Source organism: Macaca thibetana, chromosome 17 (genome assembly GCF_024542745.1).
Source record: "Macaca thibetana thibetana isolate TM-01 chromosome 17, ASM2454274v1, whole genome shotgun sequence".
NCBI lineage: Eukaryota > Metazoa > Chordata > Mammalia > Primates > Cercopithecidae > Macaca > Macaca thibetana.
Window position 1 is genome coordinate 51,374,109 of NC_065594.1, and position 26,253 is coordinate 51,400,361.

General features: G+C 33.5%; 1 protein-coding gene across 2 annotated transcripts in view; it reads right to left on the bottom strand.

Annotated features, from left to right (window-relative positions):
- The window catches only part of DACH1 (dachshund family transcription factor 1), a 430,832-nt gene that overhangs the window by 30,051 nt on the left and 374,528 nt on the right, over positions 1–26,253 (bottom strand). For both annotated transcript variants that reach the window (XM_050766573.1, XM_050766574.1), the window contains 4 exons: positions 22,763–22,914; positions 12,975–13,122; positions 9,800–9,943; positions 9,233–9,301 (listed from right to left, as the gene is read on the bottom strand). In XM_050766573.1, coding sequence (XP_050622530.1) covers positions 9,233–9,301; positions 9,800–9,943; positions 12,975–13,122; positions 22,763–22,914 — 513 coding nt within the window. The remainder of the gene's footprint in view (positions 1–9,232; positions 9,302–9,799; positions 9,944–12,974; positions 13,123–22,762; positions 22,915–26,253) is intronic.

Here is a 26,253-nt window from a genome sequence, read left to right on the forward strand (position 1 = left end):
AATGTGAAGATAACATTATACTGTCTAAAAGTCTTAAAAATTAATGTATTGGCCATAGTGAAAAAGCAACTTCCTAGTTATTTGGAATACATAGTAGTAAAAAGTATCATCAGTACAAATATATATATGAAATTTAAATGCAGCTGATTTTTCTACCTCTTGTCTGATACTCCCCTCAGCCCTGCAGCTAATTTTTGTTACTATAGTAGCATAAAAAGATGTTAGTGGACATATATTATCATTGATATATGTTGAACTTTATAATATTCTTTAAAAACAGACATTAAAATTACATTTTCTTTCTTACAAAGGTAATCTTATTTCATTCTTCCTTAAATTTCTGAATTCCCCAAGTTTATTTTGCATGTTTATACTGACCGCAGAGATGTGTCACAACTTTTAAATTAAGATCACCTGTGAATTTCACTGATACACTATTTAACCACTCTTCCATGCTACTAATTATGATGTTGAATCAAAATGGATCTAGCATTGATCTTTAGGGTCCCCTGCTAATATCTTTCCCAATTTCCATATATCAACTATTTTTGACTATTGGTCTTCCAGACATTATTTAAGCCCAACCACAAACATGTTCATGAGCAAGCCAACTTAATTTATGTTTTCAACTTTATTTATGCTAACAAGACATTTATATTTTCTGTTAACAATGCTCTGTTTCAATACTTAATGGCATTTAGTTGCACGATGTCTACTTCCCCTCTCTAAACTTCCACTTTCAATCCATCATCCTTGCTATTCCCAGATTAATTTATCTCCCGAACTCGCATAGTGCCAAGCCCCTATTACATTATTTTTACTAGAAAAAAATGATGCCAGGCCGGGCATGGTGTCTCACACCTGTAACCTTACCAATTCGGGAGGCTGAGTCAAGTGGATCGCTTGAGCTCAGGAGTTCGAGATCAGCCTGAGCAACATGGCAAAACCCCGTGTCTACAAAAAAATACAAAAATTAGCTGGGCGTTGTGGCACACAACACCTCTGGTCCCAGATATTCAGGATGCTGAGGTGGGAGGATTGCTGGAGCCTGGAAAGTTGAGGCTGCAGTGAGCTGTGATTGCACCACTGCACTCCAGCCTGGGTGACAGAGCAACACCCTGTCTCAAAAAAAAAAAAAAAAAAAAAAAAAAGACGACAACTATATTACAAACTAAGCTCAATCATTATGCCTAAATTTTCTCTGCCTGATTGAAATGACATGACATCACAAAACTTCATGAAATGTCCCAACACAGACATATGATAACAATGCTTTCTTTTTCATAAGAACCAGTTTAGAAAACTAGCTCTATGGAAATAATATATTTAAATAATTTTACAAAGTAAATAATTATAATGAGTTACATTTTATTACTATTTTGAGCAGCTTCACATTTAACAATGCCCACTATGTCTATATCATGTATGGTTTAATTTATATTAGAAGCAATTTCCCGCAAAAACATGCCAGAGGCCTTCAGCATTTGGAGTTTAAGCATATCCACTTATGTTAAAAAAAAAAAGTTAGTTTTTAAAATATATTTTTAAAAGAATAAAATATGCTGAAATTAAAAAAAATCTAAAATTTTATAAAATGTTAAAAAATGTATGGGTATCTCTAAAACTTTCTGTTTAATATTAATAACTGATTGTCTAATTAAATGAGTAGTTAACAATGACCTATAATAACTATAGAACAATAGTCTGTTTATTGGTTACTGTCTACAATCAATATCACCTTTTGTTCAATTTAATCAGTGCTGTCTTAAATTGATTAGCTATATAGAAATGCTGCCAAACACGGGAAACCAGTGTCAAGGGACTAGAAGCAAATTTATTGTTTTGTTTTGTTCATAGTAACATAATTCTAATATTTATATTTTAAGATCGAGAAAAATGGTTTCAGGTAATACACATGGCGATTACTTAATTCTAAATGACTAAACAATAGTCAATATGCAGTGCAGGCAGTCCCGAAAACAGTTTTAGTCCTGACTTGTTTGTTTGCTGTATTTCTGAGAAACCTTTCCTTCTCCCCTACATTCCCCTTTTTAATCTAAATAAAGACACTTTTAAATATGGAAAACTTGGTTAGGTAACTTTAAAAAGTTCTTGGACATCTCCACAAACATTTTACTATGGGACTAATTCAACATTGTATTATAAATACAGGTCGATTTCCTGAAAAGGGAAAAGTAAATTAAATATTAAAAGTAATAATAGCTTCAGTGTTTACCAATTGCCAGGACCTGTAGTAAATATGTTGTAATAATAAAAATTAATATTAACATTTAAAACTTAACTGTGTACAAACTATTGCCCAGCATGTCCTAAGTGCTTTGCATGGATTATTTTATTTAATCTTGACAATGACAATTTGAGGTGAAGCTATTGCTAATGGGGTGGGGGAAACAATGGGGCAGAGATTTCAGTCTAGACCTGATTTCTAGACCTGCATTTCTAGAAATGCAGTCTAGACCTGCATTTCTTATCTATTAGCTCTATTAGCTTCCATAGAGGTGCCTAAGGAACCTCCAACTCCCACACTGATCTTAAAAGTCATATTAGAAATTGAAATCTGCATTAACAATTATATGACAATCAAACTTGAACAATACTTTCATAAAGATGTTAAAAGTGGTAAGTATAAGATACAATTTAGTGTTGTTAAAGTATGAAAGTCCTGAGGTACCATTTAGCAACTTATATTCAAATGCATACTTCAAAAGAAACAAAGGGGCTAGCCAAATGTCATATATTAAATCAAAATTGGATCTGTCACTGATGTAAATTTATAATAAATTCATTACATGCTAAGTTGTAGATAATTTTTTCTCTAAATATGATTACTGTCTTAATTTTTTCACTGTCACTTTATTTTCATTGCTTAGAGCGGAGTTTCCCCCAGTGTGTCTGGAAGTGTCTATAAACACAATGGCACAATGACTGATAAAAAAGTAAAAAGCAGGAAAGGAAACATTTTTCCAATTGTATACCATTCATTGGTAGTACAGTTTTGGACTTTTTAAGTCATTAAGAGGCAAGAAGCTAACTATCCAAAATGAGTGATGTGGTTGTGAGTGATTATCTTATAAGAGGGACATGTAAGCCTGGGTGAAAAGGCATGGTGGAAGCAACAGGTACTTTGAAGTCATAAATATCGATTCAAATGCCAGAAATCCAGAAACCCTATTAACTAGTAGTGTGATTGTGAGAAAGTTAATTAGTCATTCGGATCTTAGGTGATCTCACCTTTAAATTAGAATACACAGGAAAGGCTCAATAAATTTCAGTTCCCAATCCACCTAACTATTTTAATGAGTAAATACTTCCACTTACTATTAATATACCTGTCTAAATGAAAGAAAATGTATTACTAGGAAATTCATTGAGTGACAGTATATTTGATTTTTTTTTTAAATGAAAGCTTGATCAAAGATGTAAATTCCCATCATAAGAATGACATGAAGTATGATTCTTTGGAGCTATGTTAACAAAACAAATAATGACAACAATAATAATATATTGTAAAAGAGCAAGAAGGGAATAATTTCACAATCGTAACCTAAAAGCAACCAGCAAGAACAAGATGTGGAAAGCAACTGGACTTACAGTCTCAGTTCCAATAAACTCTTAGTGTGACTTTTAACAAGTCATCCACCCTCACTAAGTCCCCTCTTTTGCACAATAAGGAGATTTAATTTATCTTAAAGTTCTTTCCCAATGTTAAAGCAGTAACATAAAAGTGTGCTTGGCCATATCATCAATGTTGCATAAATATTTGTTGAAAAAATGAATAATTTTAAAATTCAGCATGTATCTTCAAATATCTAGCAAACAGAAAGAAGATATTTTTACATTAGAAAAAAAGATTTTTAATGTGAAGGCAGGTCTTTTATGTCTTTTTGTTGGAAGAATATTTGGCTTTCTATGATCTAAGATCAGTCAAAAAAGAATAAAAAGCCAAAACAGTTTTGATTATGGTCATTGGATGTAAATAAAAGAGTTGTACTTTCAAGTGAAATCAGGATTTTGCAAGCACAACTTGCAGATATTCTAAGATGTCAGAGGAACTATGGTCCACATCCCCATTGGTTTTAACAATTATTTTTCTTGGTTTGAAAAAACACATTTTTACTTAAAAACTGAAAGCAAAAAACTACAAGTTTGAAAATGAATTTTTTGTTATTGTGGTAAGTTAAATATCAATTTAAAATGCAATATTGGATCTAAGTATGTACAGAATCCAAATCTTAGGTCAAATGTGAAAAGAAGAAAATAAAGTTAAAAATGCAAACAAAGAAGAATAAACACATCCTGTTAATTCAGCTCTTGGATGTAAACATTAATTCTGGGCTACTCTTCTTTTCTTTTTTTCTTTTTTCTTTTTTATTTTGTGACAGAGTCTCGCACTGTTTCCTGGGCTGGAGTGCAGTGGTGCGACCTCGGTTCACTGCAACCTCCACCTCAAAGGTTCAAGTGATTCTCCTGCCTCAGCCTCCCGAGTAGCTGGGATTACAGATGCTTGCCACCATGACCAGCTAATTTCTTGTATTTTTAGTGGAGATGGGGTTTCACAATGTAGGCCAGGCTTGTCTCAAACTCCTGACCTTGTGATCCACCCACCTGGGCCTCCCAAAGTGTTGGGATTACAGGTGTGAGCCACCGCTCCTGGTCTAGTTCTCGGTTTACTAGGTCATCCTTTTTTCCCTCTCATCAGTCTCTTCAACCAAAGTCTGAGAAATGTCAGAACATGAAGGATCTTCATATCCACAAGATCTAACATAGATCCTAATTCATCAATGGCTGATTCATTCCTTCAGGGAATCACAGCAGACACCACTATGTGCCAAACTCTCTCTCAGACAATAGGAACTTGGCAGTGAACAAAACACACATGGTTTATGCTCTGCCCCAGCTACCATGGAGAGAAGGCATTGAACAAGGAACTGCATGTACAGCATGTTCCTATGGAGAAATGGAAGGTGTAGTAAGAACCTCTAAGAGGCAGAACTAGTCCCAGGGGGCAGGGAGTTGCCACAGCGAGAGAGTGAGGGGTCTGGGAAGTGTTCCTTGAGGTAGTATGTCCAAGCTGGGACTTAAGGGGTGGTTAAGTAAAGGCAAGGAAGAAGAAAAAATGTCTGCAGTAGGTTGGGAAAAAAGTGAAACAATAAGAAAAACTTCCAGTATGATGGGAGCACAGAGATTGAAGGGAAAGAGTCGTGACTGGGCATAGAGGATGAGGGAGTGAGGGAGGGAAATGTCATGCTCCACTCTGCCCTCATTACATATTAACGACAGTACTGGATTAGATGGATGAGGGTGCCATAGGGAAGGAACATTGGAGAAAGGCAGGCTTGGGGAGAGAGAAGGATACACAGAGTTTTGTGCACTGAACTTTTAGGTCTCTGTGAGTCGACCAAATAAAATGCTGGATATTATTATCTGGAGCTCTTAAGAGATGTCTGAGTGGATTGGAAAAATGTCTATACATTTTCTAAATAGGTAAGTTAAAGAAACTATGGGGCCAGGTGTGGTGGCTCATGCTTGTAATCCCAGCATTTTGGGAGGCCATGCCGTGCAGATCACAAGGTCAGGAGTTCGAGACCAGCCTGGCCAACATAGTGAAACACCGTCTCTACTAAAAAAAAAATAAAAAAATACAAAAAATACAAAAACTAGCCAGGCATGGTGGTGTGCGCCCATAGTCCCAGCTACTCAGGAGTCTGAGGCAGGAGAATCGCTTGAACCCAGGAGGTGGAGGTTATGGTGAACTGAGATCATGCCACTGACTCCAGCCTGGGCAACAGAGTGAGACTCTGTCTTAAAAAAAAAAAAAAAAAAAAAAAAAGAAAAGAAAAGAAAAGAAAAAGAAAAAAGAAACTATGTAAGTAGTTGCTGTTGCCTAAGGAGAAAGAATAAACATAAGCTGACGACGTAGCTGAAGAAAGCCATCATGTTATAGATTTGGCTACATAAAATGTGCACATATGTGCATATATATGTGTAGGAGGCAAAGGGGTTTTGAGGGATATTTACTGACTAGCCCAAAAAAGTGCTCGAGGATTGATTTTATGAACTCTGTCTACTTTATATATTCAAAAGATCTTAGAAAACTTCTTGAGTAGGGTAAATTTTTCAAAGTCCAACACAAATCATGCCATGTAAATCTGTATGATACAAGGCATAAGAGAGTTAATTGCCATATATTTCAGTTGCTGGAAGAAGATTTTTTTTTAATTTTTGAATATCTGGTCTGTACTTATAGCATTTTTACAATTCATGAGTTCTTAGTTATTTGAAAACCAGCAATGAAGAATTTATCTTGCGTACAATGAGCTGATTTACCTCACTAAGAAAATGCAAGTAAATTATTTAGGGCTTCTTTCTTCAGAAATACTTTCTACACTACTTTCTCGATTCCTCTTGGCCACCTCTGGGGTTTTATAGAAATGGTGATACAAAATGCCAACGAGGCAATGTTTAGTCTACCCTGATGTGCATATTTAGGGGTAATTACTTAGCACTCAAGCAGTAAGTATTTAAGTGCCTGACTTCTAGGTGACTAACTGTTGGGCCAAGAGTGGCATTTATTTATTGCCAGAAATGTTAAAAATACATGAAAAGCTAAAAAACCTGTGGGCTTATTTTGTCTTTCCCAATAAATTGGGTTCACTTTGGAATAGAAAATAATTTCAGTTATGATTGGCTTGGGAGCAAGAAATAATAAAAGAATGTCATAACACCTGGGCTTGGGGACAGTTGGAGAGAGAAAGTGATGAGTGCGAGAGGCTGTGTGTGTGTGTCATCCTTGAATTGTGAAGCAGCAGGTGCTCATGGCTCCCAAAATGCATGACACAGACAGTTTCACAAATTAGTAATGAGTTCTGGTTCTTTCTTTCTTGCCTTTCCCTTTCTTGTCCTTCGCCAGCATTTAACTAAATACAGTATTGTTTCTTTGATTTCTTTCGTTCGCAGTTAATTGTATTCTGTTTGTTAGCTTCCAAATGCATGAATTTTGTCTGAGGGTAGAAAAAAAAGTTCAAAGGGCTAATTAAGCTTATTGAATAGGGTGTTAGAATAGCAAATATGATCTCTGTGCTCTGTTATGTTGAGTCTTGAAATAGTTTGACTGCTGGTAAAATATCTTTTAGCAACTAACAGCTAGAAACAGATTCATCAACAGTGTGTTTCTTATTACAATTTGGGAAAAGTCATATTATCTGATAAATCTCATGCATAGTTAGTATGTTTTATTAAAAAACAACTGTACATTTGGACCAGTACAACAATGGACAGGCCGAATGAATGAATAAAGTGAGTGAGGATTTTCTATTACAATTAAAGGCAAAAATAATTCCATCAAATGTGTATATGGTTTTAAATTACTATGTATAATTGTTGTACAAGTGTCTTGTTTCCCTAATCATTAAGTTGTTGGTATGTAGGTTCATTGTATTCCTCCATTGGTAAGATTCTGGCTACCAAAAGGAAGGCAATTTATTATTAAAACTTCTCTTCAGAATAAGTCAGTCACAACAATGGAAACTGAAAGTTGTCAACATTTCAACCTCATACAGCAAGACTTTACCTATATTAAAATGTATGTTTAAACATATGTAAATTTGACAAATTCAAACAAAAATAACTATAGCCTTATTAACAACCAACATGTTTTTATGGGTGGCATACATATCATATCAACCACACTAAAATGTTTAATCACTTCTTAATATTAACAATGAATCTCTCATTTATATGCAGGACTATATTGTCTATAATTTTTTCTAGCTTGAGTTCAGACCACCTAGAGGATTCTGTGTATACCAGATGATTTGTATGTCACACTTATCTATGGGCTCATGTGCTTTCTGAGACCACTTTGACATTATCTAATGCATGAATAGGCCCTGCTTGTACACATTGGTGCTGACATTTGCATTTGTCTTATTGGTGCTATTGTCTCTGATAAAGAGGACTGGTTTTTCATTAACAATAATTTTTAACATGTGTTTGTAAGTTTTATAAGATGCAAGAGGATTCTTTTAATCTTCATAACCATATACATACAAACATATACACACATATAATTGTGCTGAAATCCATAATATTCTAAAAATTCACATATTTTTCTATATCTACAATAGCATTAATCTTGTACATCCAAGATGTCTCATAATAACATATGATTCAAACCTTAGGATTTACAAATTAATTAGCATGACCTCAGGTAAAATAAATACAGGCAAAAAAATCCATTCTTTCCTCAAAAATGTTTCTTCAAGTTTGTGATTGTTACTTCTTGCACATATGATAGTTTACAAAAGTATATTTCCTTTATACGAAGCCAAGAATGATATATTTGGAGCTGATTAAGTAACACAATTAATGTCATACAATATCCTAAAAATGATTGAGTTTAAAATGCAGAATAAAAGCAATTGGGAGGATTATGGCAGTTAATCATTTTAGGCATCCCTTTGAAGAATCACCTTCATTTTAAATAGAAAACAAATGCTCTTGTTACTGTTTAGTATTCATGTTGTTAGGCTGAATTTGTCGTCTAGAATAGATGTTTGACTATAAATGCTACCTTCTGGTTTTATTCTTTTCTGATAGTATGGTCATGACAATATACATATTTAGCTCTTCTGAGCATTTAATACAACTCCCTTTGGTATTCTCTATATGATTTTACTCAGCAGATTTGTGTTATTAAAGTGTATATAATGGCACACAGAACATTTGGAATCCACATAGGAACTAAACAATCTTATTTATTGTTAACATTCAACTAGTCTATTTTGCAGGTACCTTGCAGTAAGTGTCATAAAAATGAGTAGTTAGACCTTTTTAAATTGTAAGAACTACCTATTTGATTAACCACAGATTTTATTTATGTAGCACAGAACTTATAAACCCTTCCTGCATTAGACTGGGCTTCAAACATTCAATAAAACACATTTACTGAGTCCAAGATTAAATCATACATTGTTTAAAATTAATTATTCCTTTTAATTGCATTGTATAAACAGAGATGACCTGTTAATTTAAAGAAAATCTATCAGCACAAAATGAATTCACTCATATAAACAAGCAAGATGAACTTGACCTTGTTTGAACTTGTTTTGATGTGGCCCAGATGGTAGGCTACATGCTTGAATAGCAGGCTAAAGCTGAGGAAAAACTCATATAGCAAGATCTAGATTTATAGCCTTCTGCAAATTCCTACCTTGTATTGTCCTTTCAGCATCTGTTCTGCCGCCACTGCGGTCAGCTTCTATCTCTGGGGTCAGAGAGTCTAAAAGCACAGAAAGGTAAGAGTGACACATATTTCATTTGATTCCTATTGTCCTTTTTTCAAAAAAGAGCAACCTGTTACTTTGTTGCTGAATTAAAATTACATAAATCTTTGTCATCTTTTAAAGGTTGAACAAAAACTATAACCATAAGAATTTTCGGAAGATTTGAACAGTAAGCAACGCAACATTGTTCATAAAAGAGGATGGGGGTTGGGAAATTCTCAAATTAATATTTTATTGTGTTTCAGTAGAAAAAGATCTGGTTAAACAGAGATGCAATGCCAAGTCCCAGATGCTGGAGTTCAGTAAAAAACAGTGGAAGCACCTATCAAATAAGTCATTTTCCCCAATACGTTCTTCCCACCCTGCTTTCAGCTTCAAGTATAGCTGAATGAATCACAAGATATAGAAACATACAAAACTACAAACACATGTCTAAACTGTCCTTTTAGCATTAAAAATGACAGTTATTCATGCAATAATAAACACCCTCTTACCATTTAAGACCCTGAGACTATCTGTGGAAGCTGCCTGTTTTAGCGTCTGTTCTGCTTGTTCACGCCGTTTCGTCTCAAACTCAAGTGCTTCCTGCAATTTTCTCTTCGCCTTCTTCTCCTTCTTTAGCCTCTTTTGAACTATGGCTAAAAAAGAGTGTATGCATATTATTATTATTGAAATTTTTGTAATGCTGCTAATTTACAAATGGTCTATGTTTTTTATGTTATTCATTTTGTTTTCCTGCTGGACTGAGTCTAACTATAAAAAGAGAGTTCCAAAAATCTCCACCTTTACCTAAAATAATTCCCAGTAAAATTATAAGAAGGCCAATTTTTATTTTAGCCTAGAACTATTACATTACAAGAATAGCTTTAATTGTCATATGTAAAGATAAATTTAATAGGAAACTAATTTTAGTAAATGTTTGTATTCACTGATAAAGGAAGCTTGATTAAATGAATTTTGTGGCTTAGTTCTCTGTCCTTGAATCATAATAGTGCAGAGTCATTTGGATAGTGCAAACCCTTATAAGCATGCCTCTTTCCTATTTCCTCATAAGGAATCAATTTTGAGCAGCAAATGGAGCATCTCCCCTAAAAATGCTTTGGAAAGCAATGTTAGACCAACTCAGTTTTCAATAATTTCTTCCTTAAAATTTTAGGAAATGCAATAAATATTTTTTGTACATTAGAAAAAATACTCTTAATTATTGTTAACGTATATAAGCAGAAATGTTTTTGTTGGGATGAAGTTGTGATGATTCCCTGAGAATATTTTTCTCATAGCAAATTTACAGTACTATGATATATTTTAAGAAAATTATTCTACTTTCACTCTGCAGAAATCTGAGGCAGTATGAAACCTCATTGCTAATAATAATATGCTACTGGTAACAATAATGATGAGCCTTTTATATTTTAAAAAATAGATAATAAAAAAAGTTGATTATGAAACATTTTTCTCCAACTGGACAATTTAAATATTTGTATATAATATATACTCAATAAATAATAACTAATGTTCTTTACAAAATGTATATCAACTATGTTTTCTGGAGGACAATTGTTTTAAATTTTACTACATATATATGTATACATATGGTAACTAGTCAGCATATGGGAATATGCATTTTTCTTTAAAATTGTCTTTGATGGTTGATAAACATTGTAGACATCAGTGTGACAGACTCAGTATGAGAAAATGCTTCTCTTAATCATGAAGACTACTCATTCCATATTTACTATTTGATTTCTTACTACAGATTAAAGAATAGCAACACTTTTAAAGCAGAATATTTAATCAAAATATAAAATAATAATGGTTAAAGTAAGTATTTTAGTTTTCGCTTCTAATTTCCACATAATCCTGTTTTTATCATTACTAATATTTTTAAGATGGCAGCTCATTTACATGTCACATATATTGTTGCTGTACCATATATTTTTAAAAACCTGCTTTGTATCAAAATGTACACTGGCTATGGTGTTATATGAAAAGTAATTGAAACTGATTTTAAATAAATGTTAATTTCCCTTATTTAATGGTGTGCAAATCATGTGCTTACCTTAACAAAATTACCTGCCTACTGTTTCCCTTCCCAAAGATGATTATTTATGAGCCTCCTTGAAAAGAAACAGTAATTTCTGAAATATTTATTTGTATTGCATGCTCTTGTGGCTCTAAAGGCTTAATATCCTGCACTTTTCCACTGACGGCTCACGGTTTCCTCCTACGTGATTGAACCCAATAGGATTGCCATGTTCTCTTTCTTCAGGGTAATACACTGCTACAATAGACACATTCATAATAGATAAGTATTGATAATTATTGCCTTGAATTTACTGTTCGTAATTAATTAAATGGGAACTTTACGGTATGATCTGCGAATGTTTTGCCCTCTAGTGGTTAATGAAAGAAAACAGAATGTAAATCCTCCCAAAAGGTTTGAACCAATAAAATTCTGAAGGTCTCTCCAGTAACCAAATGGGTACTTTAGGAATCCCTGGGCCTGCCTTTAAGTTATGTAAAAAAGGACTAAACAAAATTTAGTAAGAGCAAAATAAAAACATGGCTGCTTCATGGAAGATGATTCCATAGATTGAGCTCTTTGACCCAACTTCCTTATTCACTTGGAATACAGCCATTATCAATGTTTACCTTGTTTTGATTATTTAAATACCTGAATCTATGGAAGCCACATTATTTAGAACTGTGCTATACATCTGGGATGACAGCTTCCCGAATTGACCAAATTCCAAGAATACATTAGCTGTTGCTTCATAATAGCTAATAAAACAACCTGGTAAATCCTGCTAGTTTAAAAGCAAAACAGAACGATTTTTAAATGACCATGTCAAACATATACAAGAAAATAATGTGGAGCATTTATATTGGATATATATTAAATGAGTGAAAAGTAGCCCCCACTTCACTTCTAGAATACTTAAAAGAATCATAGTTGAAGCAAAGAGGCAGTTGATCGTAGACAAAATAATCTTCAAATTCATACATAAAATAAAGATGTAAATATAAATGACCTTCAAAATTATCTATAGATGTACTGTACAGTGTGATAAAAGAAGCAATTCACAGATCAATAATAACATTATTTTATCCAATAAGAATTTATATCAGTTTCTACTCTGTGTACTTGACCTTGTTGGATGAAAATGAGGCCTTCAGAAAGAAAATTATACAAACATTTAACTTTGGTCATTTGTTCAGATATTCATCCATTTTCAATTTCAGTTGATAAATATCTTAGTAAACCTGCTTCGCTTGAATAATCAGTATTTTCTATTTTAGATTTATGAGTTTAACTCAAGTTTTTCAAAGGGCAATTGTGAATTAACATAAAATTTTTCTTCATGGCTATCATTAGAGTTTATTCTTCTCTTAAAGAACATGAATTTTTAAACTCAACCATCAATAAAAGTTATATAATTTATGATGTAATGGACGTATTTCAATTTCCTGAGGTAGGAACAGAAGAGAAAACATGTACTTTGGAGATTAAGAAATACAATGAGCCTAGGATTCAAATTCTGCTCTGAATTTTAGCTACCGTTAAATTAAAAAAAAAAAAACTACAATTTCAAAATAAATAATCATCACAGTATTAATATGTTTAATATTTTCTGTAAATATTAAACTTATTTGGAAATTTAGAAATACCTCTATTCTTTTGTTCCATAGCCAACTGCTTTTCAAGTGTTTCCCTTAGTTCTCTTTCCCTTAAAAAATCCATCTTCAGCTCTGTTTTTTCCAGTTGGACCTGTTTCTCTTGAGCTCTGGCATTATCTATGGCAACTTTCAAGAGCCCCTGTACAAAAAAGGATATTCGGAATGGTAATATTTTAATACAAAGCACTTTTCGTTCATTACTTAAAAGCATTTTAAGAGCGAAGAACCCAGTGATCAAATGATCTAATTCTTGTGCATTCACTTTGCAATCACTAGGACAAATACTATAACTAAAGCACAAAACTCCTAAGTCTAGTTAAACTATTTTCAGAAGACAAATATTTATGGCATGCAGGTTTAATTGCTTCTAATTAGAATATCTAGATCCAAAGTTAAATGAGGGCAGCACGTAAGCGTGTCTAAAAAATAAGAACTGAGAAGGAAATTAGGCTGAAACTCCTCCACAAATAATTATCTGACATGGTTTACACAACCTTCCAGGATTCTGGCAGTGCTCACCTTTCTCCTCAGAGCTCATTCTCCCACTCCCTACCATGAGTACATAGCCGCAATGGTCTCCTTTTGGTTCCTCAATGAAACAATTTGCTTCTGCCTCCACAGACTTTGTTCTTTCTGTTCCCTTCCTGAATGCTTTTCCTCCAGATCTCTGCATGGCTCACACCCTCATTTCATTTCATCTTTGCTCAAAGTCACCATTCAAGAGAGGCCTTCTCTTACTACCCTGTCTCCAAATGTATCCTATTACTCCCTCCCTAAAATTCTTCATAGAATGTGTCATTATGTGGTATTGACATATATTTATTTGTTTACTGACTTATGTTACGTGTTCTCTATTAAAATGTAAGCTCTCTAGGGCAGGGGCATGTTCTGTCATTCGGAACTATGCCCCCAGGCCCAGAAAGTGCCCACTATATACTAGATTTTAAAATTTCACAAATAGCAATTATAGTACTGCTACATTTTTCTTGAGATACATAATAGATTTAAGGGATCTAAAAATTGGTTTAGTAGTATATTACTTTTTAAAAAGCCATTCAAGATGGTTGTAATAAACTCAGGATAACTTCTAGGAAATGATTAGGCAGTGTAATAATTTAAAAGAACATGTGGAGAAAGAAAAGTTTATTCATACAACTAATCGTGGATATATTTATATATTTTTTGACATACTGTATGCTTTTAAAAATTAGCAGTATTTTAAGGTTCTTAAAAATCAGATATGGAAATATGTTAAACATATAAAAAGTATTCTCTGTTTTCTCTCCTAAGATACTCTGAAACAGTTACTAGTGAAAATTAGAGCTAAAACTTCTCTTCAATTCAGCAATACAAAATGAGTTTTTGAAGTAGAAGATACGTTGCCTTGGTCTGTGAGTGTCAGAGACTGAAATTTCTACTGAAGTTAAAATGAGATGAAAGTTGATGTCATTTATAGATGTACTCTAGGATGTGACTCCCTTGCAAGATATTATGAGCAGTTTGAATCAGGAATTTCTACTCCAGCTTGACTTGTTAGCACAATAGAGAGATAGTCCTACTTCAGTTTACCAATGTAGTTTATAGCATTGCTGTAAGCCAATTTTATTCTCTTTTGACCACATATAAATTATTCCATATTTGCCATACCTGACCCTGAATCTGCTGGTATAATTCTTGTGATATGAAACAAGCTGAAGAAAGATTTCTCTGTGGCAGTTTGCCCCTCCCCACTCTTTTTTGTTTAACAATAAAACATAGCTGCTAAGGAAACTGCCATCTTAACTCAACTCAGCAACATTCCTGTGTAAGCTTCTTCTTCATCAGGAACAAACAATTAGTAACAAATGAAAGAGATCATTACATCAAGTGCCCTTTTAGATCACCCCAATTAAAACTTTAGCTGTATTTTAATTCTAAGATACCAAATTCTAATTTTCTGCTCTGATTGCTCTTGTTGACTTATCTTTGAAAGATGTACTCTCTGTGCAATGTCTAGAGATTATTTAGCAAGATGCCAATGTTGGCACCACTTAATGTGTTGATTGGTTGTATTATCAGTAGCTGTTTAAAATAAATTACTATTAAACTATTATTGTCCTTGGCTGACAAAACACAATATTTTGGTGTTATTTAAATATGAAACAATCATTATGAATAAACATGTTGAATAATGTTAAACTGCAACTCTAATTTGTGTAATTTTATATTAATATTCGTTGCAAAGAGTGAAGTTGCTGAGAGCATTTATGCTTACTGTTTCCTTTTGTTACAGTTGCTGCTAATGTGACTAATGTTAATACATTACCTATTCCTGCTGATTATGTCTGAAAAATATTAGCTTTTAGGATCCAATACTCTCTGGGACTACTTATAAGCTATATAAAATTAAATGTAATTTTTAGACTTTGAATCAGGGCATATCAGTAGGAGTCCAGTGTGAACAAAAATCTGTACTAGAGCCAAACTGATGCATATGCAAAAGTATGTTACTGCCAGTGACAGCTCTGCTTCAAAAAATACAGAAAACCGATTAAATTTCAATGCAGTAGGGGGCTGGGAAAAGCAATAGGAAGTAGTGTTCACAACATCTACAAATCTTTAGGACACCATTGTAGTCATCAATGATAATAGTACTTTCAGATTTGTGTAACTTCTGTAAAATTTCCAGGTCGATCACATGCAAACGGTCACATTAAATGCGGCATCTCACTTGAACATGCAATATCCAGAAAACGCTGTGGCAAAAATGTGTATTACAGAAAATGATAGAAGGTTTAAAGCATGATTTTTTCTCCAAGGGGAGGACGGTTCTTAGGATATTGAAGTTGGTTAATGACAAGTCTAATGAAATACATTTTAAGGTTATGCCACAGCAATGGTGAGAGACAATAGTTGATTGGCCCCAAATTTATTTTCTATGAGTGAGGCATAATGGTTGTTATAATACATAAATGTCATTGTTTTCTAAAATAATCTAATTTGTAAATTATTTTCATCTTTTTTTAGAGATTGAGTAGTTTTTTTTTAAAGGACACTGTATCTAGCAATGTTTCTACTGTTGATATGGCTTCGAAAGTACAATATCTGTCTATGTAAGACGACTTCAAATAATATTGCTAAGAAACATTTCTTAGCAACCTAGCTAGATCCTGGAGGAAAAGCTTACTTGATGCATGTTTGTATTTAACATAAATTTATTTCAGAATCCGACAATAAGTTAGGTTTCTCGAGTGTCACTGAAACTCATGTGACAAAATTTGTTCTCAGTAATGTGTTGCTTCAAATGAAATTAAAACACCTTAGTTGAAGAGGATTTTAGCAATCACCATCGTAACCAAATACTTTTAAAGATGAGAAAACCAAGGTGCAGAAGAATCAAGAGACTGATTGAAAATCCCAAATACTGAGTAGAGTACGCCTAGATCAGAACTATCCAGCTACTTAGTCTTCTTTATTATTATTTTAATGTTTCCCTGGTCTCTTTTCAGGGAGAAAAAGGATAATGTCCCTTGGAATCAGGAACTTTTGTAGACCAAAAAACAAACAAATAATCAATAACAAACACATAATCAATAGTACAGTATCAACTGACACTTTTTTTTTTTTTTTTTAGAAGGAGTTTCGATCTTGTTGCCCAGTCTAGCATGCAAATGGCGCAATCTCAGCTCACTGCAACCTCTGCCTCCCAGGTTCAAGCAATTCTCCTGCCTCAGCCTCCCAAGTAGCTGGGATTACAGGCATGTACCACCATGCCCGGCTTATTTTCTTTTATTTTTAGTAGAGTTTTCGTCCTGTTGGCCAGGATGATTTCAAACCCCTGACCTCAGGCAATCCACCCACCTCAGTCTCCCAGAGTGCTGGGATTTACAGGCGTGAGCCACCGCGCCCGGCCCAACTGACACATTTTCAGAGAAGTTCTTGTAACAAAATATACTACCATACTCAGTTTAATGCTATGATTATTGTCCTGCAACGCCGATGTATGACAGGTACAAGCAGAGAAGATTCATAATATATAATTACCATTGAAAATAAAAACATAATGTAGGGCCAATATATTTGATACAAGCTTCCCCATATTTTGAAGTCAATGTCTATTTTGTTGGGGTTTATGCAAAGTCTCCTCCTAATTAATGGTATTATATATAATTATGTATTATAATTAAATTATGTATCAATAATTAAATTATGATTAAATTTAATATTTAAAATATTATATTTATATAATAAATTAATATAATAAATAACAAATATATACTGTAATAAATAATATATTAATATAACAAATGAATATATAATAAAATTATTATAAATATGATAATTTTTATAATTATAAGTTTATTATAATTAAATTATAATTAAAATTATGTATTAACAATGTAAATAAGGAAACTATTATTTTATTTTAAAATATATTAAAAAGTAAAGTAAAATTATTGGCCGTGATATTGAAATGTAAAGAACTGAAGATGGATAATCAGAGTACAGTCATTCACCTCCATAACAATTTTCTGGTCCACAAGCATACATGATGGTGGTCCCATAAGATTATAATATCATATTTTTACTGTACCTTTTCTATGTTTAGACACACAAATACTTGCTATTGCTCTACAGTTGTCTACAGTATTCAATACAGTAATCTTCTATATAGGTTCATAGCCTGGGAACAATAGGTTATGCTGTATAGCTAGGTATATACTAGGCTATATCCTCTAGGTTTGTATAACTGCAATCTATGATGTTTGCACAACTACAAGACTGTCCAGTGATTCATTTCCCGGAATGTATCCCCAGTGTTAAGCGATGCATGACTATAGTTCACTCTTATACTTAATTCTTTTTCATTTTCTTTCCACAAACACAGACGTAGAGAATAATTCCTCCTAGATACCATGGCTGGATTGTGTCCATTTATTAGGCTATAGTGAATCAATCTGGAGCTGCCATTTCTTGTGTGTGTATGTGTTTTTAAGATAGGGTCTCACTCAGTCACCCAGGTTGGAGTGCAGTGGCGCCATCATGGCTTACTGTAGTCTCGAACTCCCAGGATCAAACTATCCTCCTGCCTCATCCTCACAAGTGTTAATAGCTGGGACTATGGGCATGCCCCACCATGCCCAGCTAATTTTTGTATTTTTATAGAGGCAGGGTCTCCCCATGTTTCTCAGGCTGGTCTCAAACTTCTGGCCTCAGGTGATCTTATCGCCTCAGTCTCCGCTGGAATTACAAGTGTGAGTCACAGCACCCAGTGAAGCTGAAGCTATTGCGCTTTTCACATATGTTTTAGGTCTTTCTTGTTTGCTTAATTCTTCCATGTAGATAGATTATAGTGAACCAAACTCCAATCATATATCCCCTCATGGCAAATAAATCTTCAATGCTAACCTGACTCCTAAATTTTATATTCTCTACTCAAACTTTACATTTTCACTTTTTAGTTATTTTAATATTTGCAAGCCACTTTTTAAATCCTTTTTGTAACAAGATAGATAAAGTAAATAATTTGCTCACACCCTATGTGCTAAAGGGTTCTAGATTAAAAAGAGTGAGTAGGGCCAGGCATGGTGGCTCACACCTGTAACCCCAGCACTTTGGGAGAGGGGTAGATTACTTAAAGTCAGGAGTTTGAGACAAGCCTGGCCAACATGGTGAAACCCCGACTCTACTAACATTTTTTTAAAAAATAGCCAGGTGCGGTGGTGGGAGGCTACTCCCAGCTACTCGGGAGGCTGAAACAGGAGAATCACTTGAGAGGCAGAGGTTGCAGTAAGCCCAGATTGTGCCATTGCACTGCAGCCTGGGTGAAAGAGGGAGACTCTGTCTTAAAAAAAGAAAAAAGAAAAGAAAAGGAAAAAGAAAAAAAAAAGAGTAAGCAGAATTATCCTTTGATCATGTTCAAATGGTAGCTCATGTTCGAAGGTGTCATATCCAATTAATTGACACTAAAATTTTAGTCTCCTTGCATAAAATCTCACAGGTTGTTCTCCATGGACAAGTTTGAAAGAGGAAGCCATAATGAAAGATTGCCCACAATGAAAAAAAAATGCCATATAGAAAAAGTAAAAGCAATTTTAAAAATCAAAAACTGAACTGTATCCATATTCCTTACTAAACTAAATTACTGTTCTTTACTCTAGACATCTGTATCCATTATCACTTTTAATTTTTAAAACACTCAAATGTCAGGAAGTAGTATAGCTCAAGCACTAACAAAATTCTTGTTCCCAATTACTTACATATATACATTTTATAAATTTCTAAATATAAAATTTAAATATAAAATGTTTATATATCAACATAGGATTTTTATAGGTCTTTTTTTTTTCTTTTTACTTTAGATTTCTTTATTCATTATGACTTTTCTTTTCTATCTTTTTTTTTTTTTTTTTTTGAGATGGAGTCTCATTCTATCACCAGGCTGGAGTGCAGTGGTGCAATCTTGGCTCTGTAACCTCCGCATCCCGGATTCAAGTCATTTTCCATCCTCAGCCTCCCAAGTACCTGGGACTACAGGCACGTGCCAATACACCCAGCTAATTTTTGTAGTTTTAGTAGAGACATGTTTTCACCATGTCAACCAGGATGATCTCTATCTCTGGGCCTCTAGATCTGCCCACCTAGGCCTCCCAAAGTACTGGAATTACAAGCATGAGCCACTGTGCCCCGCTAACTTTTAATTTCTAAAACGCTTAAATGCAGGAATGCAGTATAGCTCAAATAGTTAACAAAAGTCTGGTGCCCAATTAATATATATATATATGTACATTTTATAAATTTAAATTTTAAAATAAAAATTAAATAGAAAATCTTCACATATAATTATAGTATTTTTCTATAGATCTTCTTTTAAAACACAAAGAAATAACTGACAAAAATTTAATTTTGATGATGATGTCATGGAAAGGACATCTGTAGTAATCATTACAAATTTTAAATTCCAGGCTTTATTGACTATTAGAACAATAACACTTTATGGAAACACTTTATTTTACAGGGTGTTTTGGTCATAATTTTAATAAAAAGTAACATCTTAAAAAAATGGAGCTTTAAACTTACTACACAAAAAGTATGTTACCATTTTGACACAGAAAGCACAGAACCCTATTATATATAATTGAAACTGCAGAGGAAATTGAGGTAGACAGAATGTAATTACCCATATTAGAATTTGGACAGCAATCACATTTATACTGTATACCTAATAATCTGGGGTCATGACTATTTAAACATTCCATACCATTCCTACGATAATACCATAACTCAGTAAATGTGACAATAGTAAAAGAGTTAGCATCTGTAAGCTTTTGTAAAACGATATGAAACCATTACTGACAATAAATGTGTGTATGTGTGTGTTTGTATATGTATGTGTGTGTATATATATGTATTTATAATATATATGTGCATGAAATTCAGTAGGATTTTAAATTTTTATTTCACCTGTGGGCACATATGTACATGCATGTATAAATATAGGCATATGCATATTAGACATATATATAACTGCATCTATATATACACATACATATAAGTAAGATTGAAATGGACAAGTCTAATTTATCTATCTATCATCTATCTATCTATCTATCTATCTATCTATCTATCTATCTATCTATCTATCTTTCTATCTAAGATGGAGTTTCACTCTTGATGCCCAGGCTGGAGTGTGATGGCACAATCTCAGCTCACTGCAACCTCTGCCTCCTGGGTTCCAGCAATTCTCCTGCCTCAGCCTCCCAAGTAACTGGGATTACAGGTGCCCGCCACCACGCCTGGCTAATTTTTTCTATTTTTTTTTTAGTAGAGACTGGGTTTCATCACGTTGGCCAGGCTGGTCTCGAACTCCTAATCTCAGGTGATCCACCTGCCTTGGTTTCCCAAAGTGCTGGGATTACAGGCATGAGCCACTGCACTCTGCCCTTAATTTATTTTTAATAAAACATTCTTATTGTGGGTGTTCTAACTTTATCAGTCCCAGATCCCTATAATTTGGGAACAGAAATAATTTAGTTTGTCTTGACCATTGTCCTTTTATCTACTCTTATGAAAATATATCTTCAAAGCATATGGCAGGAAAAGGAGAGTATATTAAATCTACAGCCACCTACAATGAATAATTTTTCTAAAATTTGTACATTTTAAAACTGGAGTTTTCTTTTCCTTCTTTTCTTTCTTTCTTTTGTTCTTTCTTTCCTTCCTTCTGAAATAATTATAGTTTGAGGTGATGTGGATGACATTCCTAATCTGAGTATTTCTGGTCCGTAGAGTGTCGATGAATACTCCAAACTGATAGGATTTGACTTTGAAATGTAGTGGTCATATACAATGCAAGAGTACATGTGTCAAACGTGCTCTTTCAGATGAGTATGCTGTTTTACACTGATGAAACCCAGAAACGTTTTCTCTGCTGAAATTGAAATTAAATCCTCACTGACCTGGTTAAAGAGCTTTCAGTTAATGACAATACATGCAAATAGCTTTTCCTTCACTTCATATTGAGTTTTATACATAAGAAAATGAATTATTCCTTTACTTTTCAGAACTTAAATTCAGAAATGTTAAGGAATATTTTCTGAAAACATTTACCTTAACATAGGAGAAATCATTAAAAGCACTATCTTATAGAAAACAATAATATGGGTGAAATTTAGAAAAAAAAGTATTTTGTTTTATATAATCAACTATTTCGCCATGATTTAGTATAGGCTGGATTGATGATTTTCATTTACTGCATTATAAAACCTTAAAGTTGAATACAGTTCTGGAGACTCTAATTACATTAGTATTAAAAAATGCCATATTAATAGATGAGAAGATATGTTACATTAAAGGCCTTCTGTTATGTCCTTGGAGAGGTAAATAAAATTAATTACATTTCCACTGGGGGAAACTTTAATATGATAGGATATGTGTACAGAAAAATATTACTGAGGATGGAATGTTAGAGTAAAAAGTTTTTTTAAAAAAGGAGCTTACCAGCACACTATCAGCAACTTGTGCCTACTACTCACTAGCTACCCAAATATGGAGAAGTAGAGGACAAATATCTCCATCTGGGGTCCACATGATCACTTCATGTGTGGGCAAGAAAATTATGCTTTCTTCTATCCCAAACACTCTTATTATCTTGGCTCCACACTCTATGTTATTGTTAACTGTAAGTATTTTTGATTCATAATGTACTGTACATAAAATATACATCCTGAGGACCACATAGGAAATCCGTGGAAAGTTTGGTAAGGCTTTTTGAAGTCTAGTCTTTGAAGAAATTCTATTAACTGAAACAAACTTATTCATGAAAGAAGGCATTTTTTTTGGATTCTTCTAAATTAGACATATCTTAAATGACTAAACATATCATTTCCTCACTAGAAGGCCAGAAGTTTAAAAATAACTAAATATTTATTAGAACTAGTGTGCTGTTGTTTAGTAAAATCAGACAAACTTAAACAGTTAAATTCCTCCCATTAGTTGGTAATAAAGAAAGCATTTTAGACGGAATGAATTTTAAAGACCTATGTCATTTCGTCAGTTTTTATTACAGCTTAATATGCATATATATATATATATATATATATATATATAAATATATATGAGTATTTCTAAGTCAATTTGATTAGTGTAACAGGTTTAAAATATTAGTTGGTTGAAGAGTTTAATAGCATGTTTCAGTCAGTCTAATGAATGGATTAAGTAGGAACAGTATAAATTTTGGAAAAAAAAATCTACAACTGGGTGTTCCATATGTCTTTCTTCCAGGTTGTACAAAGGCCTACCTGTATGTTAGTCAGAAGGGTCTCGATGGAAGACAGTCCATCAGGAAACAGAAAAGGAGATGGAAAACCCGGAGGCAGTGGTTGTCCATGCCCAGTTAGAGAGAGTTTGTCAAGGCTGTCTCTTGCGGTTGGTGTAGAAAGCGGGGTCTCATCTGTATGTGATTGAAACAAAAATATAGAACAAGTTACGCTTGTCTGTTTTTATTAGATCTCAGTAATGGCTTCCCTAGTGGTTTCCAGAACATTTATTGCAAATTGGTTCCTGCTATCAGGAGAAAATGCTTTCTGCTGAATTTTCTTTAATGAAAAAGCTGTGGAGATACAACAAGATAACATTAATGAGTAACTTTATAAGCCTTTTAAATGCAGTCTCTAATGAGACTGAGTTTACAGTGCCATAGAATCTTTTTAAAACAAATATTATCTCATATATAGTTGTGATAATATATTCAGGCTGACTTTATGGGCACCTTCCCAATTATCTCACTTTAGTTTGTTCTGTTTGGATTGACAATAGAATATTTCTAGAGCTCCATATAAGAGAAGGGCTTTGTATATTAGGAAGCTTCCTTCTCCATTAACCCTTCCTTTATATCAATGATTTCTTCAAATTTATTCTTAAGGAATTTACAAAAGAATGCAAAGTTAAAATCTTTCACTTTACACCTAAAAAGAAAAACTAGAATCCAAACATGTATTTCTAAATTATAACTGAATTATTCATTATCATTAGAATTAAAGACCTAAATTTTTTGAACTTGAAGACCGTTTACCTACATATTGAAAAATTACAGCTTCCACACATAAAAAAAAAAAGGTATAAAGGAAGAGTAATAAAATGCTACTTCTATAACAATATTCAGGGAATAAAGTTTAAAAATCCCTTCAAAATAAACTAGTCTTTATTTATTGAATAATCTTCAAAATTTTAAGCCATTTAGAGTAACACATGAATACAGATTCTTTTTGCCTCTCACAGTGAAATCCTTTTATTTAGTTTTTTTATTATTTAACCATTTTTAAAGTTTCACATAAGATACAAGTTATGGCTTATTTTAGTTTATCATAATCACAGAGAAAATTTTATTCATGGCAGGATCCTCAGTTTTATAAATATTTTCATATTTCACCCCAGGAAAATTAATCAGAGCAATGTATTTGCACAGTCCCGATAGTATCTCTCAATTTTGCAAGTGGCTAAAAACTTCAGCATACTTGCCTTGTGCTTATAATTTGATTCCACTGTTCTCCTCAATCATTCTTTTATTTTTCATTACACCGCCTAACCACACAACACGTTTTCCAATTACGTCTCTCTGGGGCAGAAATATTGTAGAAGCCGCCACACTTCCCTGTCCCTCACTAATGTCTGAACAAGTTAAATTCATCTCCCTCACCTTGCCACATTTCTAGTTAACAAACCAAAAGGAAACAAAAGATGGGGAGGGGAGTAATGGCCAGAAGGCCTCCTATTGACTGCACCCCTCTCACACTCACGACTTCGCAGTTTCTCCTTCTACTCCCTCCTATGTTAACTTATTGAGACAGATGATCTGAGGCAGCAAGTACTAGAATAAGAAACAGAGTAAGCAAAATAAAGTAGGACTCATGTTATTTTTCTTTTTAATCACACTTGTCACCAGGGTTAAAGAAAGATGGCCGTGAAGGGGCAGAGATGCTGCATGGCTAATGTGAGCAAGGTGATCTTGGACGCCATTTACCTAGCTATCATAAATTACTCTTCCAAACCAAGGCTGCTAGTGTTTTCTTCTAATAGCTCTGGAAAGGCACTTGTTAAACATATATGTGCATGTGAAATTGTTTAAGAATGGAGAGCAATATTTTTCGATCATCATCACCTTAGCTGTCACATGCTAAAGAAAATGTGGCTTAATAGATCATGGGGATAATAATTGCTTGTCTCTTGAAGAAAGGCATAGAACCAGATGACCACCTGAGGTTGCTTTCAGCTTTAGAATCTATGATTCCACAATTATTAAAGACTGTCCAAGAAAATAAAGAATCATATGTATGTGTACACATTTGGGCTATAAGTTTCATCATCCCCATGATTATTTGATTTAACTTCAGTGCATTTATGCTTGACTATATTTGGCTGTTGTGTGGATTAAATCATTAAATCACTCATGATGCATAAATTTATGTAGCCAGTATTTATTTAACATAAACAATGTGCTGGATACTGGAGATCAAATGCTAAAAACACAACTGGAAAGCCTCAAGAGGCTCATGTAGCCTAGAGTGACTGATTCCAATTGTTAAATAGCTAACTCCTATAGCCAGTAATACAGTTTTCCTTCCCTCATTATTTCTTTAGATATTCCATTTATCCGAACATAGCATTAAAATTCCGTATATATATGTACATGTGTGTGTGCATGCCTTTAAGCATATTTTTGTCCTGCGGCTGTTTTAACGGAATGCTCATCTTGGACCTCATGGTTCCAGCTGTATGAGAATAGGCTATTATGTGTTACAAACTTATGTAATTGGATTCCTTCATTTATCATTTTACATAGTGAAGATACTACATAAGGACACATTAGCTCAATATGTACATAAGAAATTAGCAAATCTGGGGTAGAATGCTTAAGAAATGAAAAAATGCTTCTTAAAGTCAACACACAATTTTGAAAAGAAAACAAACTAATCGAAGATCAAAAAAACAAAAACAAAAACAAGAATACCTTTGGGTCTCATGACCCTATTATCTGAGATAAAGTTGCCATCTTGTGGCAATTAGCATCATAGAAGATTTCGTTTAGCTCTTCCTACAAAGATTGTAATATTGGGATCGTAGTTCCACCTTTTAAAATAAAAGTGACCTTTGATTTCCTAAATGTTCAAAGAAGATTAAAGCAAAAGTTTGAGAGGTCAATGAAGAAGAGAGTTTTGACATCACATAATCTCCACAGACTTCAAAGAGTGAATGATGATGAAATACAAGTTCAAAAAATACCTTATTCTGATTGATATATCTGTACACATTTTTAGGCTTATTTTTAAGAGAAAGTTGGCTAGTCAGATGTCATAGTTTTTGGATTAGTATAGCATTTGACAATGTAATTTCTTGTTTTTTTTTTTCTTAAAAAATATTTTACTTTAAAATAATTGTATACTTATGGAAAAGTTACATGAATTATACAAGAAATTCCTTCATACTCCTGTAATGTGTGAATGGCTGACCACAAAATATATGTTTATGCATACTTCCTGACACATAATGACAAGTAATGTTATTTTACTTTAAAAAGGGGTTTTCACAGAAAGAATCAAGTTAAGATCTTGAGATGAGGAGATCATCTTGGTTTAGGATGGACCCCAAATCCAATGGCAAGTGTCTTTTAAGACAAAAGCAGAGTAAGGTTTGAAAGAGACAAAAGAGAAGACACAGAGAAGAGAAAAGGCAAAGTGAAAACTAGACAGATATTAGAATATTTCACCTACAGTCAAGGAATGGAGACAACCAC